This window comes from Suricata suricatta, chromosome 15 (genome assembly GCF_006229205.1).
Source record: "Suricata suricatta isolate VVHF042 chromosome 15, meerkat_22Aug2017_6uvM2_HiC, whole genome shotgun sequence".
In the NCBI taxonomy this organism is placed as follows: domain Eukaryota; kingdom Metazoa; phylum Chordata; class Mammalia; order Carnivora; family Herpestidae; genus Suricata; species Suricata suricatta.
In genome coordinates this window covers 59316732-59334792 of record NC_043714.1, presented here as the reverse complement: position 1 = coordinate 59334792, position 18061 = coordinate 59316732, and the positions used below count along the sequence as shown (strand labels likewise).

At 39.9% G+C, this 18061-nt stretch overlaps 1 protein-coding gene across 7 annotated transcripts in view; it reads left to right on the top strand.

Annotated features, from left to right (window-relative positions):
- The window catches only part of ENPP2 (ectonucleotide pyrophosphatase/phosphodiesterase 2), a 105577-nt gene extending 90531 nt beyond the window's left edge, over positions 1 to 15046 (top strand). For 4 of the 7 annotated variants that reach the window (XM_029923368.1, XM_029923363.1, XM_029923362.1 and 1 more), the window contains 7 exons: positions 813 to 887; positions 2204 to 2340; positions 3603 to 3738; positions 4369 to 4446; positions 7730 to 7862; positions 9295 to 9451; positions 14448 to 15046. In XM_029923368.1, coding sequence (XP_029779228.1) covers positions 813 to 887; positions 2204 to 2340; positions 3603 to 3738; positions 4369 to 4446; positions 7730 to 7862; positions 9295 to 9451; positions 14448 to 14618 — 887 coding nt within the window. In that variant the 3' untranslated portion in view covers positions 14619 to 15046. The remainder of the gene's footprint in view (positions 1 to 812; positions 888 to 2203; positions 2341 to 3602; positions 3739 to 4368; positions 4447 to 7729; positions 7863 to 9294; positions 9452 to 14447) is intronic. The other 3 variants (XM_029923364.1, XM_029923365.1, XM_029923367.1) reach the window with 1 other exon arrangement.
- Positions 15047 to 18061: the final 3015 nt, after the last annotated feature.

Here is an 18061-nt window from a genome sequence, read left to right as displayed (position 1 = left end):
GGGGGCTGGACTCTGTGAGCTTGTTATTTGTCATCCACATTTGAGTATAGAAAGGGGCATACCATTTATGGCATGTTACCAATTATGATAGGGCAGGCTGGGGTCAACCTGGCTTATCTTTGTGTGTTCTGTAAAGACTGTGCTGATGCCATCTCATCCCCATCCACGATAGTCATCATGCCCTGTGTTCCCACTGCACTCTGTAGATATTTCTGATATAATGTGTGCCATATTGCACTTGAGTTATTTGTGCCATGTTGGTCTCTCTTACTGAACTGTGAGTTTTCTGAATGTAAGAGCTGTATCTTCATTATCTTTGCCCAGCATCTCTCTTCTATAGCCAAAGGCCTGGCACAAAGAAGATATTCAGTAAATATCTGGTGAGGGAGAATACATTAATGATAGATTTGAAGGGAGAGAGATGACAAGTCTATTGGAGAAGCCATTCCTAGTAGAAAGAAAAGGGATCACATGTATAATAGCATAGAGTTGCTAAGGATGATTATGACCAGAGTGTTATAAATAAACCAGCCTTTGTGGAAGGGGGTGTTATGCAGAGGAATTCCAGTAATGAGGGCTGGAGGGGAAGCCACATCTGGTGTAATCTTTATGTTGCCCAAGATACTGTTGGTGGCCCCCCTTAGGAGGGGTATTGCATGGAAAAACATGGCTGCTGTTTTGTTGTCTCTTAATGGAATAGATTGGATACTAGGCTTGCATTTGAATTTGGAGGAATGTGTTTGGTAAGCATTAAAACTTGAATGATGAAAAGAGAATAGCTTCTCAAAGAATTTTGATACTTCTGCTTCCAGCTGAAACCAGGAAATTCAGAGGCAACAAAAATGAAAACAAGGAAAACGTTAATGGAAATTTTGAACCTAGAAAAGGTTTGGTTTGAGTTTTGAAGGAAAGTCTGACTTGGTTAACTGCCCCCAAGTACTACTGTTATGATTTGCTGGCTTTTCATTTGTTCATTATATTTTGTTTATGTAAGGTTATCATATTGTGTCCTAATTCTTAGGGGTGGGTCCCCAAATTTGGCAGCGGAACCAAGGCTTCTACGTTGTCTGCAATGCTGAAGAAGCCACATTACCCAGAACAGGCTTTGGCTTTTGTAGGTGCGGGCCCCGTTGCCTCAAGTCAGCAGTTCTACTTGGGAAAGGCTTGCAAAATATTCTCCGAAGAGTTTTCTCTGTTACTTGCATAGAATGGTAATACTTTAATTAAAGCAACATGTATACATAATTTAATAAGTGATTGCCAGAACTGATTTTCTCTAATAGAAATAATCACAAACATTTTTTTGATGATCACATAGGGAATTGTGAATTGCCTAAGCCTCAATCTCTAAACATTTTGGTCCAGAGGACCCAAATTTTCAAGAATCTATGGACGTTCTGACTTCAGTCTCTCCAAAATGGGCAGATCAAGCTCCAGGCATTTATTGTGGGTGTGAAATGAAGGTTTGCACACTAAACTTCCATCTCTTCTTCTTAAAAGAGTAAAGTTTCAAACCTTTACTCTAAGGAGTAAAGAAGAGAGATTTCTCTTGGAGGTCTGCATTCTTACAGTCTTAACTGAGTTCTTTGGTAGCTGATGACCTCCCCTCTTCTGTATTTAAAGAACCCTCTTGAATGCCCACTTATTTTATCTATACATGTTCCTTTAAGTTCTTACCTAAAGAGTGTTTCTCCATGTGACAGAGCCGCTTACTTTAAAAGCTCATTACTACTCACTGTTTATGCTGAAAGAATGCATTATTTGAGTTACAGTTGCAAATAATGATCAGAGTGCCTTCCTCTTAATTAAATCACTGGTTAATTTGATGAGCCTTTCCAAGGGTCAAATGAATTCATTCCTTAAAAATCACTCCCATTGACTTCCATTCAGCTGAATCATTTCAAAAGTTACTATAATGTTTCCTACCTATACAGATTAAAATTCTTTACAACTAAAGAAAGTATTAAAATAAATATGTCATTTATATTATACTTTTGAAAACTGTAAGATTTGACCCATGCTTAGGTGAACAGATAAACCACAAAGTGTTAGGGGAAACTAACTTGATTAAATTAAGAAGAAGGAAATACACTATTAATAAGTAAGCAAGCAAATTATGGACAACTTGATTCTCCCAATATTTCTTTCTCCTTTAATATAAAGTTTCATATGTATTTAACACAATTTTTGTTCTCTTTCCTAGAGAGACACCTCCTCTATGGACGGCCTGCAGTGCTTTATCGGACTCGCTATGATATCTTATATCACACTGACTTTGAAAGTGGTTATAGTGAAATATTCCTAATGCCACTGTGGACATCATACACTGTTTCCAAACAGGTCATTGAAAAATTGGGGTTTACATTCTTCATGTGATTGCATTCATGGTTGCTTGCCTAACAGAATTTTGTCTTAAAAAGGATTTTAATTTTTTTGAGGAAAGAAATCTTACATTGAATCTATTGCTAAGTTTTTTTAAGGTTTATTTATTTTTGAAGGAGAGAGAGAGAGAGAGAGAGAGAGAGAGAGAGTGAGAGAGTGAGTGGGGGAGGGGCAGAAAGAGGGAGACACAGAATCTGAAGCAGGCTCCAGGCCTTGAGCTGTTAGCACAAAGCCCATTGCAGGGCTTGAACTTACAAGCCGTGAGATCATAACCTGAACTACAGTTGGACACTTAGCCGACTGAGACACCCAGTTGCCCAGCAACGTATTTTGAACTAGACTTTATTCGATGTTCTAATAACTTCATAGGAATATGTTAAATTATCAACATATCAAAGAGAGTATACAAGTGCTTGTTGCTTTTCTCTGCTTGCCATTGCCCAATAGTTGCAGAAGCCACCAAGATTTGACTATTTGTTTTAATAGTTTATTTTTTTAGAGCAGCTTTAGTTTCACAGCAAAATTGAATAAAGACAAAGAGTTCCCGTATACCCATGGCCCTACACAAGCACAGCCTCCTTGACTATCAACATCCTGTTTTTTAATAAAGAGTTTATATTGGGGTTTCAGTTTGGGGTCAGTTTTGGTGAAGATGAGATAGGTAAGTTTATATCTGGAATTTGAAAGGTTTACTTGGCAGTTGAGGTATGTTTTTAATTTCTGATTACGAAGGAATACTTCTCTTGCTGCAAACATCTTGTGTCTGTGCTGTGTGCATGTACATAAGCCCTAGTGCACAGATTTGTGTGCAGTCTCTCTTTATATAGAGGATATATCTGTATTGTTTCTCAGAGTGTTATTTTTTAAAGCTGTCTTCCATGGAATCCTATCCATTATTTCAACAGTGCAAATTTCTGTTTTATATATGATGGCTTTCTTTAAGACTTTGATCAAAGAGTTATGCCAATGAAAACAAATAAGAGTTTGCAAATTCCTGGCTTAGTGTATTGAAAACTGAGGCCTTGTTTTTTTGGTGGAGGGGGGGTTGGGTTGGGAGGCCTTGTTTTAAGGAGTCAACATCCGAGTATGAGCTACAGTCAAAGCTAGAGGGGTTTGGGTTCTGGCTGTTCATAATAGAGCAACTTGGCATCAGTATTTCCATGTTGGTTTGGCATGGTCTTTGTGATGGCATTGCTGACTACCTCTGACTCAACACGCAGGCTGAGGTCTCTGGCATCCCCGAGCACCTGACCAACTGCGTCCGGCCTGATGTCCGTGTGTCTCCGAGTTTCAGTCAAAGCTGTTTGGCCTACAAAAATGATAAACAGATGTCCTATGGATTCCTCTTCCCTCCTTGTAAGTTTTGGAATATCAGGATCTGACCATTCTAGAGGGATATTATTTGGTGGAATATGGACTGTTAGGATTTCAGTGGTCTTCTTCAAGAGGAGCACTCGAGACTGAAGAATTGAACTTCTAGGGGATCCTTCCAAAATTGGTCAGAAAAGAGACCACCTTTCACAGATCCTGTTCTCCTGGAGAATTCTGAAGTTCAAGGGAATGTATACTATGCCCCTGACATTATAAATGGGAATCTGATAGTAAAAAGGTATATCATTAATACATTAATATTTAAAATACTAGAAAGGTGATCTCTTAAGAATATGGAAAGCCCTTTAACTATATCTCATTACCTTGATGATATTTTTTGAAGTCCAAAACCTGTATACATAATAATTATTAAACCCAAGACTAGGCAGGAAGAAGAAGCATTGTAAAAATTTTGGGGAGAGAGCTGTTGGTGACAAAAAGAGATTGAGTGGGTGGGGAATTAGGAAATACTGTATAAAGTAGGGAATGAGTAGAAATAAAAGCATAGATCCACTCACCATTCACGTCAAGCTATTCAGACTATTTTAGTAGATTGCTTTTTTATTGATGCTGATTTTGGGAAGTATGGACACTGTTTGTTTGCCTAACATTTAGATCTGAGCTCTTCACCAGAAGCCAAATATGATGCATTCCTTGTAACCAATATGGTTCCAATGTATCCTGCTTTCAAACGTAAGTCTAATATTTACCTTATAAACTATTACTTATGAAAAGAAATGTTTATAAATTTACTGTTTACCTTTTTACCTCTATTTTAAGTTTGATAATAATATCTTTCATGTGTTTAGGTTTTATAATTGTTGAAGAACGTCCATGTAAATTCTCCAGCATTAATCCAAAATATGAATATGTGAGGGACTTGGTGGGTTGTTCATCCCTTGTTTATAATTAAAAAATTAAAGTCATAAGAAATGACCCAATTCATGAATGATACAAACTGAACTAAACCCAGTTTGTGTTTTGCTTCTAAACTGGTGTTCCTTCTATTTCAATGCTCATTGTATTGGTGGTTAAGAAGGGTCTTCTTTTGTTTTGGAGGCTCCTTGATGTTTAACAATGCTTATATTTATGTATTGAATGTTAAAGTCATCAGCACTTCTCTCTTTTAAAAAAAAATTTTTTTTAATGTTTTATTTATTTTTGAGACAGAGAGAGACAGAGCATGAGCGGGGAGGGGAAGTGAGAGAGGAAGACACAGAATCAGAAGCAGGCTCTAGGCTCTGAGCTGTCAGCCCAGAGTCTGATGTGGGGCTCGAACCCACAAACATGAGATCATGACCTGAGCTGAAGTCAGAGGCTTAACCGACTGAGGCACCCAGGCGCCCCTCTCTTCTTTAGGATGGATGGTGATGATGTATTCTGAATGTTGACCTTGAAACCCAGGAAGAACTTTAAAAGATCTTCTGAATCATCAAAGTATTAAATTCAGGTAGTCTTAGGGCTTTGCAAATTATTTTAGTTTCTTTGAACACCCATAATGTCTTTGTACATGACATAAATATTTGTGATGATAGTGATGCTGTGAATGGTATTGGCACAGTGAGACCTGTCCAAAAGCTGACTTCCCTGGAGTCTAATCACTAGCTATCTAATCACAGATATGCCATTTAACCTCACATTCACAAAATTATGAAGTTTTATTGCATGACATCTATGGCTTATATATGACTTAATTGTCCAATAGCCGGAATAATCTATTTTCTATTTCTGATAACAAATAGTTCACTCACTTGCCCATCCATTCATCCATCCAACCGTCCAAAGATAGACAAAGCATTATGGAATAATTTGTACCTCATTTTACAGCGAGGAGACGTATATTCTTATAGGAAAGGCAGGACAAGGAAGCACCTCTACCTATTTCCACTTGGCAAAGTACACATTGTACATGTGTTCTGGGACTCTTGGGCTGAAATGAAATCTCAGAATCAGAATGCATGATTGTGGAGTGTCCTCTACAGTGACAAGCCTCCCGAACTTGACATCAGTGAAATGGCCAACATGGTTTAGAGGAGAAAAATGTTTATTTGATGTCCTAGTTAGTAAATGAAGGTTTATTCAAAGGTAGAATCTATTGCTTATGAGTGAAAAATTGAAGCATGCTTTTACGAGGCAGTTCCCTAGTTTTTTCTTAGGCCCAATTGAGAAATGTTTCAGAAACCCACATAGGTTTGTCATAATATTACATGGAATGCATCTTCATTTAATGTCCACAAATCAGGGTTTCCTGGATTTCTTTATTCTTTACTGGTGCTTTTTTGACCAAGCAGCAATACAGGAAATGCACGGTACCACCCTGAGGCTGGCATGGCAAAAGGCCTTTCACAGAGAGCTTGCTGTTCTTCCCCGGACCTAGTTTTCTCACACGCCACATTTCTGTGGGTTTGGCCTTTTGACTGTTCTCATTGTTATTTCCCTCCCTTTCTGCCTTTCCAATTTTTATGCTTAACATTTGAATTTCTTTCCCACTGTCCTCTTTTCTGTCTTGCAAATAATTATCTACGGTAGTTTGGCTCCAGTGGGCTGTTCTTTCTCTTTCAGACTAGAGTATAAGAAGGTCTAAAGAACGGTAGAAGCACTATGAAAAAAACAGCCAAGTACTGTTTCACAGGAGGAGATAAGAAGGCATAAAAGCCTCACAGCATGAACCTCACAGTCCTCATGTAGAGCAGAACATAGTTTCTTGAAGCCTAACATTTCAGAATGAACTCACCATTTGCATTTCCTGTCTACTTCTGTCATTCCCTTCTTTTGCCTTTCATTTCTTCCCACTCTTTTCATCTCCATTCCTCTGCTGAATATAATATTAACTTGACCTAGTGTGGATAAGGAAGTCCCCTCCAGAGAGGACCTTGAAATGAAAATGAGAGATGGAGGAGAAACCAGACATACAACCTCAGGGAGTTTTCCTGGTGAAAGGAAGAGCAAATGCAATAATCTGAAACAAGTCTGGCAAATGGGAAGACAGGAAGAAAGCCATGTACCAAAGAGGGAAGTAGGAAACAAAGTCATGCAGGTAGGCAGGGGCTGTGGTGCAAAGTTTGGATTTTATTCTAATTGCAGTGACACATCATTTGGAATGTTAGAAACAGGAAGTTGGGAAGAAAGTGATACATGCTGAGTATGGTGTAAAATGATCCGAAGATGGACGTTCTCACTGGGAACCTGGGAAGTAGTCTCTTGTGGTAGTTCTTTGCAAAGAGGATAGTAATTGAGACCAAGATGGATGCAGTAAAAATAGTTGAGAAGTGGTCAGACTTGGATGACAGGGGTGTATTTCAGAGGTAGCCCTGACATGTAAGAAGGAGCCAAGTCAAGAATGACTCCTAAGATTTGGACGTGAACATGTGAGTGAGTGCCATTACCTGATGGAGAAGCAGGGAGTTAGAGCAGGTTTGGGAATGAAGACCAAGAATTCTGTTTAGATCATTTTTTGCTAGACATGATTATTAGGTATTCAAGTGGACCATGAAATGGATGGTTGGATAACATGTCTGGAGCTCCTTGGAAGGGTCAGGGCTAGAGATGTAAACTTGGGAAGAAGTATATCTATGAGATCATGAAGGAAGAAAAAGTAGATTAAGGCCTTTTTTCAGTTTCTCCCAAACACTGTCCTTCCTCTCTTGACCACATGATTCTGCTTGCCTGTTCTGTTTCCATCTCTTTGCATAGAAAACACCCACTTATCTTAGATCTCAGCTCAGTAACCACTTCATTGAGGAGCCCTTCCCTGACTTATTGGGCTGAGGTAAACTCTCCTACTAGTGTCTCCATGCCTTTCTCTCTGCTGGTTCATAAATGACAGACACACACAGCTGGTACTTTAGGATGAATTCTTTCCAAGAATAGCAGCAGCTCTACTGTCTCTTGGCTTATGACGTTTGGCTCATCCTCAAGAGAATTTGACCAAAGCTAGGAGTTTTGATCATGAAGAATGGATTTTTCCCCCCCACAGGAGTCTGGAATTATTTCCAGAGGGTATTAGTGAAGAAATATGCTTCAGAAAGAAATGGAGTTAATGTGATAAGTGGACCAATTTTTGACTATGACTATGATGGCTTACATGACACACAGGACAAAATCAAACAGTAAGTTTGTCTTTTCTACTCAGTGTGTGTGTTTTAAATTCTAAGATCTCATTCAAGGCTCTTTTTCAAATATTCACATACTAGAGAAGAGCTGATAGACCTAAAGGCTTTGCTCTTTGAATCTCCTTGTGATTTCTTCAGTGCTTTGGACCTTGATTAAATGTCATATTGGTGGTTGGAATGGAATGGAGTTTTGTGGTAAATAAATGTACTTTTCCCTTCCATGAGAGAAAAATATCAAAAGATTTTTTTTAAGGTGTCATTTATTCTTTATCAACTCGGTGGTGGAAAGATGATAATTTTCACTCATCCCCATTATTTGAGGAGACTTTTGGAATCCCTTAGATTTCTGGGTCAGTATATCTTAATACAAAATTCCATGAAGACTTTGGTAAAATCTAGTTGTTTCCACCCTTCTCCATGATGCTAATGGGGAGATTTAAAAAATATATAAGGAATACTTGCTTAGAAGGAGCAAACTGTGGAGAAGACAAGAAAATACAAGTGACAAATTTATAAGAAGTCATCTAATTTTATACATTCATGAAAGAGAGGGCCACAGAAAATCGAAGGTTTAATTGTGATTTACAGATAATTAGGAACAATTTTTTTCATACACATAATAAAATAGGAATTATCCTACTCCTTTTCTAGTCATCCATAAGAGAAATTCCAACTTCATTGTACATTTTATTGCTGTTCATTGCTGTAGTGTTTAGCCAAAATTTTAATCATAACTTCAGTATTTCAAAAATGAATAAAATTAAGATAACAGAGAGCTAGGTAAGGAATTGTGAGTTTCTGTACTTCGGTTTACTGGAAAAGATTTTTTTTAAATCTCTATGCTCATCACTAGCTCATTAGTCCTTAGTATTTCCTCAGGTAAATGAGTTCTCTGTACCAAGCTCAACATCTCATTGTAGTTTGAAAGGGCTCATTATTGCCTTAGCTTCAGCATCTCCAGCTTCAGGTCCACTTTATACAATTTTATGCAAATTCTCTCCCTGAAACATGAATCTCATGTGACTCTCTCTGCCACAGAATCCTTCAATGAGGCGTTACTACCTACACAATAACGCCCAAATTCCCACAATGAGGCCCTCAGAACCTCAAAATTATGGCTTTTATTGACTCTTGCAGTCTCACATTTCTACTATCTTGATCCATTCATCGTGTCCAGCCTCGGAGCCTTGGTTCAAGCTGTTTTCTTTGTCTGGAATATCGTTTTCACTCTGCCAAGTTAAGAGAAAGGGGATTCCAGGCAATAAAAACATTGTGTTCAAAATATGGAAGTGGACCACTTCCTTAGAAGTGAACAATGATTCAGTTGAATGCGAGGTAATTTTAGTGGCTTAGGCAATATTCATTGGTCACCATTTAAAACAGGAAGCTCCTACACATGTTGTACTTTTATTTTTCCTTCCTGTTCTAGGTACGTGGAGGGCAGCCCCGTTCCCGTGCCGACTCACTATTACAGCATCATCACCAGCTGCCTGGATTTCACCCAGCCTGCCGACAAGTGTGACGGCCCCCTCTCCGTTTCTTCATTCATTCTCCCTCACAGACCGGACAATGATGAAAGCTGCAATGTGAGTTCAAAGACAGAGTCCTTTAAAATGATTCACCTCTGCTTCTTACTTTATGTTCCCACCGTGAAACTCTTACACACTTATTATAAGACATTTGGACTCAACAGTATAACCAAGTGGAAAGAAAAAAAGACCTTCTTTGCTTATCACCTCAGAACTTTGTGTTCAAATGGCTTTTTTTTTTAACATTTATTTATTTTTGAGAGACAGAGAAACAGATCAGTGAGCAGGGGAGGGGCAGAGAGAGAGGGACACACAGACTCAGCAGCAGGCTCCAGGCTCTGAGCTGTCAGCGCAGAGCCCGACGCAGGGCTCAAACCCATGAATGTGAGATCATGACCTGAGCCAAAATCAAATGCTCAACCGACTGAGCCACCCAGGCGCCCCTCAAATGGCTTTCTAATTTTCAGCCTAAGGGTGTGGGGGGGCATGGATGTGTGCGTTTATTGTAGTCCTCATTATGTGTTTGATTTTGTCCAATGATAAAATGCCCAAATGCTTTTGGTGTTGCAAAAGACATAGATTTTGTAAAGGTAAGATAAAAATAGCCATGTTTTGGTAATTGCTGAAACTAGGTAAGAATTCACAGGGGTTCATTATATTAGTCTCTCTACTTTTGTGGATGTTTGAAAATATCTATAACAAAAACTTTTTATAAAGACACACATACATGGGAACATAGGCTTTATAAATCAGATTTTTCATTTGCTGCTAGTTATGAGAGCAGTTGTAACAGGTCACCTGTTCCCAGATAGCACAGGTGACACTCGATATCCTTATTCATAAGCGGAGGCAGGAGGCATCACGAGAAACCCCTGGCAGGGGGTGGGGGCCATACAGTGTGCTCCTGGCGCTGTATGCCTCCTGCCTACACTCAGGGACAAATCACATCATTTCCCCAGATCTCTCTGATGGGGCAGAAAGGCTGTGCCCCAAGATTGATTTTGGAAGTAACCATCTCTATGATTTTGCCTTATAGATTAGAAGGAGCAGGGATATGATCTATGGAAGAAGATCTTAGTCAACATGCACTACTCAGTTCCTAAATTGTGTGAGGTCTTGGGGAGAAACAACCGTGTGTGAAACGTGGGCACTGCTCGGGGCAGTCTGTGGTAAGGGGCAGCAGAGAACAGGTGCAGACATCGCTACTCTAAAAGGCAAAGAGCCATGAGAATAGCTTCAACAGAGGTTATCACTTTCATGGGCAAGGTAGGTTTCGGACTAGGGCTTCAGCTGTGGAGGGAGACTGTGGATATCCAGAGCAAAATAAGGGATGTAGGAAAAAAAATAGAAATTTGAAATATGGCCAAGATAGCTAATTAAGCATGACCAGAATATTGGAATTGATGGTAACAGTGGGAGATAGGTTTTAAGAGTTGCTTGGGGGACCCCTGGGTGGCTCAGTCATTAAGCATCTGACTTCGGCTCAGGTCATGATCTCACAGAGCTTGAGTTTGAGTCCCACATCAGGTGAGGTTGAGCTGTGCTTCAGGTGAGCGTGAGCCCCAAGTGGTCCCTGGATTCTCTCTCTCTCTTTCTCTCTCTCTCTCTCTGCCCCTCACTCACTTGAGCCCTCTTTCTTCTCAAAACAAAACACAAAATATACACACACATACACATGCACACGTAAAACAAACAAAAAAACCCCAAATTCCCTCCAAAACAAAACAAAAGTTGATTGGAATAAATTTTAAATTGAAGTAGTAGTAATAGAAGCCATAGTGGCAGAGGTAAGAATTGCTACCATTTACTGAATATGTATTACCCTCCAAGTACTGTGCAGATCCTCTCCATAGATTGTTTCTAATAATCTAATTACCCTGTGAAGCAGGCATATGTACTCTTCTCCCTACTCCCTTTGAAAAGTACTGGTTATGACAATAAACTATAAAAAAAAGAGTAGAAAAAAAGAAAGAAAAGTACTGGTTAGTCAGTAGGAGTGAAGAACTTTAGATTTCAGTCCTCTGATTTCAAAAGCCCATCCTTTTTAAAATTTATCAGATTTCCATAGCAGAACCTTGGGACCTTAGAAACTTACGGCACAAACATTAAATAGCCACGGAAAATGCTGGTGCAAAAAAGCAACATTTTAGGCTCCGCTTTAGGGAGATAAATTTAAGTTGGAAGGGGTCAAACATGATGTTCAAAGTGCTTTGGCGAGATTCATGGGGTTGAGGTAACAGAACCGGAAATGAGGTTGTGGTCTTGGAAATTTAAAAAAGAGAGTGGAAGGCAGCAATATTATACTGAAGGATCAATAAGATCTTACAAATAATTTGGTAGGAGCTGGAGAAGCAGGGCAACTGTGAGTGAAAGGCAAGCTGGTGTCAGCTTATCGGCGTGACCTTCTCCTTGATTCTTCAGAACCACACGGGTAGCTAACGGTGTGCAGGGGAGGTGTCATGCATCTCGATAAAGGATATTCTTTCCTTGGACTTCAGTTTTCCTAAAAAGTTATGGAGAGGTGAAAAATTTTGCAAAAAACTAAACCCATATATTATGGAGTGAAATTCAAAATAGCCTTGCACCTTTAAGGTAGGGATTGCAAAGGCATTTTGGACCAATAGGAGGTCATTTAAGATACAGCTAGATTTCTGGGGAGCATCTGTTCGAGTTTCTCTGTCATTAGGGGAATCGGGCGATGGGACATTCAGTTCAAAGACATTTTTCAGTCACCCCAAATTGTATATCTGACCAATGAAACCCACAGATGTCCTCACAGACGTCTTCCTCCACTTTCTGGCTCCTGACTCTGCACACAGCTTAGAGGCATTTGTTGTAGAGTTCATGGCCACCATGCTTCTTCTTACTCTTATTCTGCCCACACAGAAACCAGTCCTGGCTTTGAATGTCACCTTAAAACTTCTGGGACTTGAATTCACAATCTTAGGAGAAAGTGAGGAAGGAAAGGCAGGTAAAAAATAAATGTCCATAGCAAAAAAGATAATAAGCAAGTTCATGGGTGGGTTTTTGTTTGCACTAATCTTCTAAATTATTTGTTAAAAGTGTTTCCTTCTCTTCTTCCCTTGGTGCACATGAACTTTTATTTGAATTTTATTAGTTTTGCATTTCACATTAGAGTCTCTCCTAGCAAGTACTTCTGTGGATTGTGAGCTAGCATCAGGTAGAAGATATTTTCTTTCTGTGTTGCAAAACCAGCATTTCCTAATGACTGGTGGCAGGCTAGATTTTAGCACTTGAGAACACCCTTCAAATGAAACGGGCAAGTTAAATCCCAAGGAAAGAACTTACAAAAGACAGTTTTCCCCCTTAAATTCTTACAATCCCAGCCGGCCACTATTTAGATTAGGAAAAACCTTTTTACCCCTTTGTCTGTCATTCAAATGAATGCATTTACAAAAGGAAAAATTAGACCACTGAAAAATCAAATAAAGAGTTGAATATGAAAATTCTCCCAAAATACAGCTTCATGCTTGCTCTGCTTACTCTGAGGGGGTCCTGATCCATTTGGAGACCTCCTACTTCGTTAATTATATGGTCACCATGAGGACTGGTCAGCACCGTTGTGGGTAGAGTTATATTTAGGTCTGTTCCTTTTCCTGTGAATTGCAGAGACCTTGGTTAGCTTGGCTTAGGAGGGTGGGGCATGGAGGGTTAAAACCCTTCCTGCCCCAGCCTGCAAAGCAATTTCTTCCTATTTCTTCATTTTGCCTGGGATGGCCAGGCATCAGTTTCCTGAGCCAACACCCTCGTGGTCTATATTTAGCACTGGCAAAAGCTGCTGTAGCTCCCTGTCCAGGTCCCTGTGGGTCAGAGCTTTCCGAGAAAACCCATTGCAGGTTCTTGGGCTTCAGTGGGGAGTTCATTGAGACCACTGGTGGTGGAGAAGGTGGGCGAGGGCATTTCTGGACATACTCAGCCCTGGGACATGCAGCCACCCTTCGACTTGTGGAACAGCTCTTGAGAGCCATTGCAGCTCCTGGGGCATTTGGGAATGAATGTCTTTGCGAAGACATCTGCTTCATGTCTACTAGTGAAGATGGGCATTTCCCATCAGAATTCCCAGATCTCATGCTTCCTCAACTTCCCACAAAAGTGAGAAGATATTTTTAAAATATAAAGGGTTACTTCTCCTGAACTACTTTTTAATTTCAATGGAGACACAAATAAATTGTTTGGTGGGGGACATCGGATGTCTTTCATCTGGAATTTGTGCCAATGAGGCAGGCTTGGCAAGAAGCTAAGGCAGAAAAAGATTTCCTTCCTTTTTCTCATGATGTTTCCTTACTTTATCTTTTGTTCTCCTTCTTCCTTTCTCTTCTTTCTGCTTTCCAGGGAACTGCTGAAGTAAGCATTGTTTTCCTTGTAACCCAATGAAGAAAGCCTAGAGAGGTCAAGTGGGTTGCCAAGGTCTCCTAGCCAGGAAGGGGTAAAGCCACAATTCCAATCCAGGCCTGTTGGGCCCTAAAATGCCAGGTGTATCTACTGAGCTGCTTTCAGTTGAACTCATTATTCAAATATCAATTCATTGCAATTTAATAGATGATGGACTTGATATTGTGGGTTCTTCTCAAAGACCAGGAATGCACACATGAAATTCCGTGCATTGAGCATAAGCTCTTCCCTTTCCTTAGGAGCCAGAAACGTATTTCAAATTACTCATGCTCTGTGCTCAACATTGCAGTTTGACAGCAGTGGGGGAAGAAAGTAATTACTGAATTCTCCAGGGCCTTTGGTTTTTGTAATTTTGATTTAGGTTCTGGAAACCAATTGAGTCAAATGCCCTTTCACACCACGTCTCATTTATTTGGTACAGCTAATTGCTGTTGAAAATGTTTACACCCAAGGATAGGTATTTGTGGCGTGTTACCAAAAGAATGCGGTGGAGTGGCCCGGGAGGCCAGGAAGGAATGAAAGGCACTGACTCTGGGTGCAGGAGTGTGGAGGGGTCATTTGTGGACTTGAACCAAACTGACCATCTGAAGAACCTCCTCTGGAAAATTCTGACTCTGATTGTATTCTGTTTCCATTGCAGAGCTCAGAGGACGAGTCGAAATGGGTAGAAGAACTCATAAAGATGCACACGGCACGGGTGCGGGACATCGAACATCTCACCAGTCTGGATTTCTTCCGAAAGACCAGCCGCAGCTATTCAGAAATTCTGACGCTAAAGACATACCTGCATACGTACGAGAGTGAGATTTAACGGTCTGGCCATCTGCAGTGCAGTCTTATCAACTGGTGTATATTTTTATATTGTTTTTGTATTTATTAATTTGAAACCAGGACATTAAAAAAATATTAGTATTTTAATCCTGTACCAAATCTGACATATTATGCCTGAATGACTCCACTGTTTTTCTCTAACGCTTGATTTAGGTAGTCTTGTGTTCCGAGTAGAGCTTGTAATAAATACTGCAGCTTGCATTTTTAGTGGAAGCTTCTAAATGGTGCTGCAAATTTGATATGCATTGAGGAAATATTAATTTTCCAGTGCACAGTTGCCACATTTAGTCCTGTACTATATCGAAATACTGATTTTGTAAAGTTGCATTCATTTACTGTTAATTATGACAGACATATTTAAGCCTTTTAGACCAATCTTAAATATAATAAATCACACATTCAGTTTTTTCTGGTTTTATTTGGCCTTCATTTCACTTATAAATTAGAGTGTTTGGCTCTGGTATATTCATGCATGAAAAGTATACATTTTCTGTATTGGGCATTCTTCCCTGTTGAATATAATTCACATAATCAAAGGAACATCTGTGATATTCAGCCAGAGTGGCCCTGGGTGAGATAGTTTAGGGACACATCTCTGGGAAACCAGAAGGGCAGAGGGAAATCAGAAGACCTCCAGAATACCCTCTCTCACCAATCTGTTTCTGAAATATTTTGAATTTTGGAGGAGTAGATTCTTTGGATAAGTTGGTTCAAAGCTGTAAGTATTCAACTGAACTATCTGAATATAATATTATGCCTTATATTTTGTATAAGGTACCAACTTCTGAACCATGGAGGATATAAGAGAAATAAGAATGTGGGATGGGATAGAGCTATAAATATAATTAACCAATTTAGGTGGAAAATAATGACTGCCAAGTGAAAAAGCGTTCATAATAATTAATATGACAAGCATCTAAATGGTAGGTGGGGTGATTGTACACAGCCACAGCTTTAAATAATGAAACCGGATGAGGAAATCATTCAGAGATTTTTCAGTCCTTCTGATTGTGTCTGGGATAAAGGATTATATTAGTGTCCTCATGTCTCTAACAGTTGCTAATCTCCCTTTTTAAAAAAAGAAGAGGACTTGGGGCACCTGGATGGCTCAGTCAGTTAAGCATCTGACTTTGGCTCAAGTTGTGATCTCACAGTTCACAGTTTGAGCCCCAAGTCAGGCTCTGCACTGACAGCTCAGAGCCTGGAGCCTGCTTCAGATTCTGTGTCTCCCTCTCTCTCTGCCCCTCCCCCACTCATGCTCTGCCTCTCTCTTTCTCAAAAATAAATAAAAACATTAAAAAAAATTTTTAAAAAGAAGAGGACAGCATCTTGCTATGTTTTCATTATGTTAATTTTTATAGTTGCCCCATTTATGGTCAGTGAAATGGGTTTTTAATTTCTATAAGGTTTCCTTTAAAAATCAATTTGTGGGTTCCTGGGTGGCTCAGTCAGTTGAGTGTCCAGCTCTTGTCATGATCTCATAGTTTGTGAGTTCAAGCCCTGCATTGGGCTGTGCACTGACAGTGTGGAATCTGCCTGGGATTCTCTCTCTCCCTCTCTCTCTGCTCATGCTGTCTCAACATAAATAAATACACATTTAAAAAATAATAATGAGAATCCATTTGTTCAAGAAGGAAGGCTTTGTGTCAAAAAAATAAACACATTACAACAGAAGTAGGGGAGACTTTCCTGGGCTACGGGAGAAATCAGGAAGGAAGTAAAAGAAGTGATGATTGGAAAACAGCTGTTGGGATACATGGAAAAAATTAACACCACAATACTGATGACAGATGTATTTATTTAGCACCCAGTATGTTCCAGGCATGTCTCTGGCACTTCATATACCTTGTCTCTAAACACTGAAAAACAAGGAGTTCAGGGAAGATTTTATGGGAAAGAGAAAAACGAGATTGGCAACAGGGAAGGATGCTTCCATTGGGCTTGGTAGTTTGGGCTGGGGTGAGAGTACAGCAGAAATGAATTGGAGTATGAATTATTATTCATTCAATAGTCAATAATCATTTATTTATGACCTGCCTCATGCCAGTATTTATAGTCGCTATTAGGGATAACACTGGAAGAGATAAACATAGTTCCAGATGTCGTGGTTGTGATATCTGCTGGAAGAATCAAACAGGTGCTGAGAGACAAAGGGGTAGGAAGAGCCTTGTAGGTGACATTATAGCCGGCACTTGGAGACTGAGAAGAGCTGGACTGGAAAGGAGAGCATGGCCCAGGACTGAGGGTGGGGAAGATCTTGGAATGTGTGAGGATCTGAAAGGAGACAGGTGTATGTGATATGGCGGTGAGGTTGATAAGCACCAGGTGAGTAGATCCTTAGAGGCCCATTGAGGTATTTGGATTAGATTCTAAGTAAAATGGAATATGAAAAAGTCTCAAGCAGAGATGTGACAGAATCTGATTTACAATTTCAGGATATTGACATAGATATGCAACAATTACATAGTATGCTTTAAACATAGTTCCACATAAAAGACACCTAATACCCGTTAGGTGCAGGTGCTGCAATTCCGTTTCCCAGCAGTAACATTATAAGAGAAGGGGCACTTCTGTTTTTTATTAATAGTGGCAATGGTTGCAAGCTCCTTGCTTAGTTGGATTGCCAGGTCACCTCAAATTGAACTCTTCTCAAAATAGGTTACATTCGAGGCTTTTGGGGTGAGCAGTTGCAAATTTAGCTGAGTACTGCTGCTCTATTTTTATACTTAAGTCAGATCTTTCTTTCTCATAAGTAAGCTTCATACCCCAAGAGAACATCAACCACTCTGTATTTCAGGTGAGTGGGCTCGCCGATAAACACATGTCACTCATTGTGGGGTTATTTACAAAAGTCCCTGAATGGACAGGGGCCCTATTAAAATGAGGTCTGAAAGGCTATTTTAAGTTGGGGTGTTTGTTATTATTTTTTTATATTTGGAGACCTTAGTCCATTCATGCTTTCATTGAGCAAGTTGCCAACTGCTCACTAGCATGGTGGTCCTGTTCTTGTGGATAGATTAGGAAACTGCCTCTCTAAAATGAGCTCATTGTAAATAGTGTAAACCAGGAAAGCAGCCACATGGTTTCTCAAGAGCAAACCCATTCTGAATTGTTTTTAGGAGAGTTGATGTTAAAAAAAAAAATCTCTGAACAAAAGTAGTGTTTGGTGTCAATTGGGTTTGTAATACTGCCCGTGGGCCAGAGACCCTCAATCCAGTGCCCATATGCCTTGTGGTGGTTGGGAAGAGGGTGGCTGCAGTGAAGTCTAGATGATTCCTCCTGTTGGTATTTCTCTCACTTCAGCTGTCTCTCATGATGTCTTTGCTGAGTCAGGACTGGGCTGCCTTGTGGGTGGGAAGTGGTAAAGGCAATGGGAATTCTCCCATGGCTTTGGGCAGAGGGATTGTGTGGGACAGTGAGGAA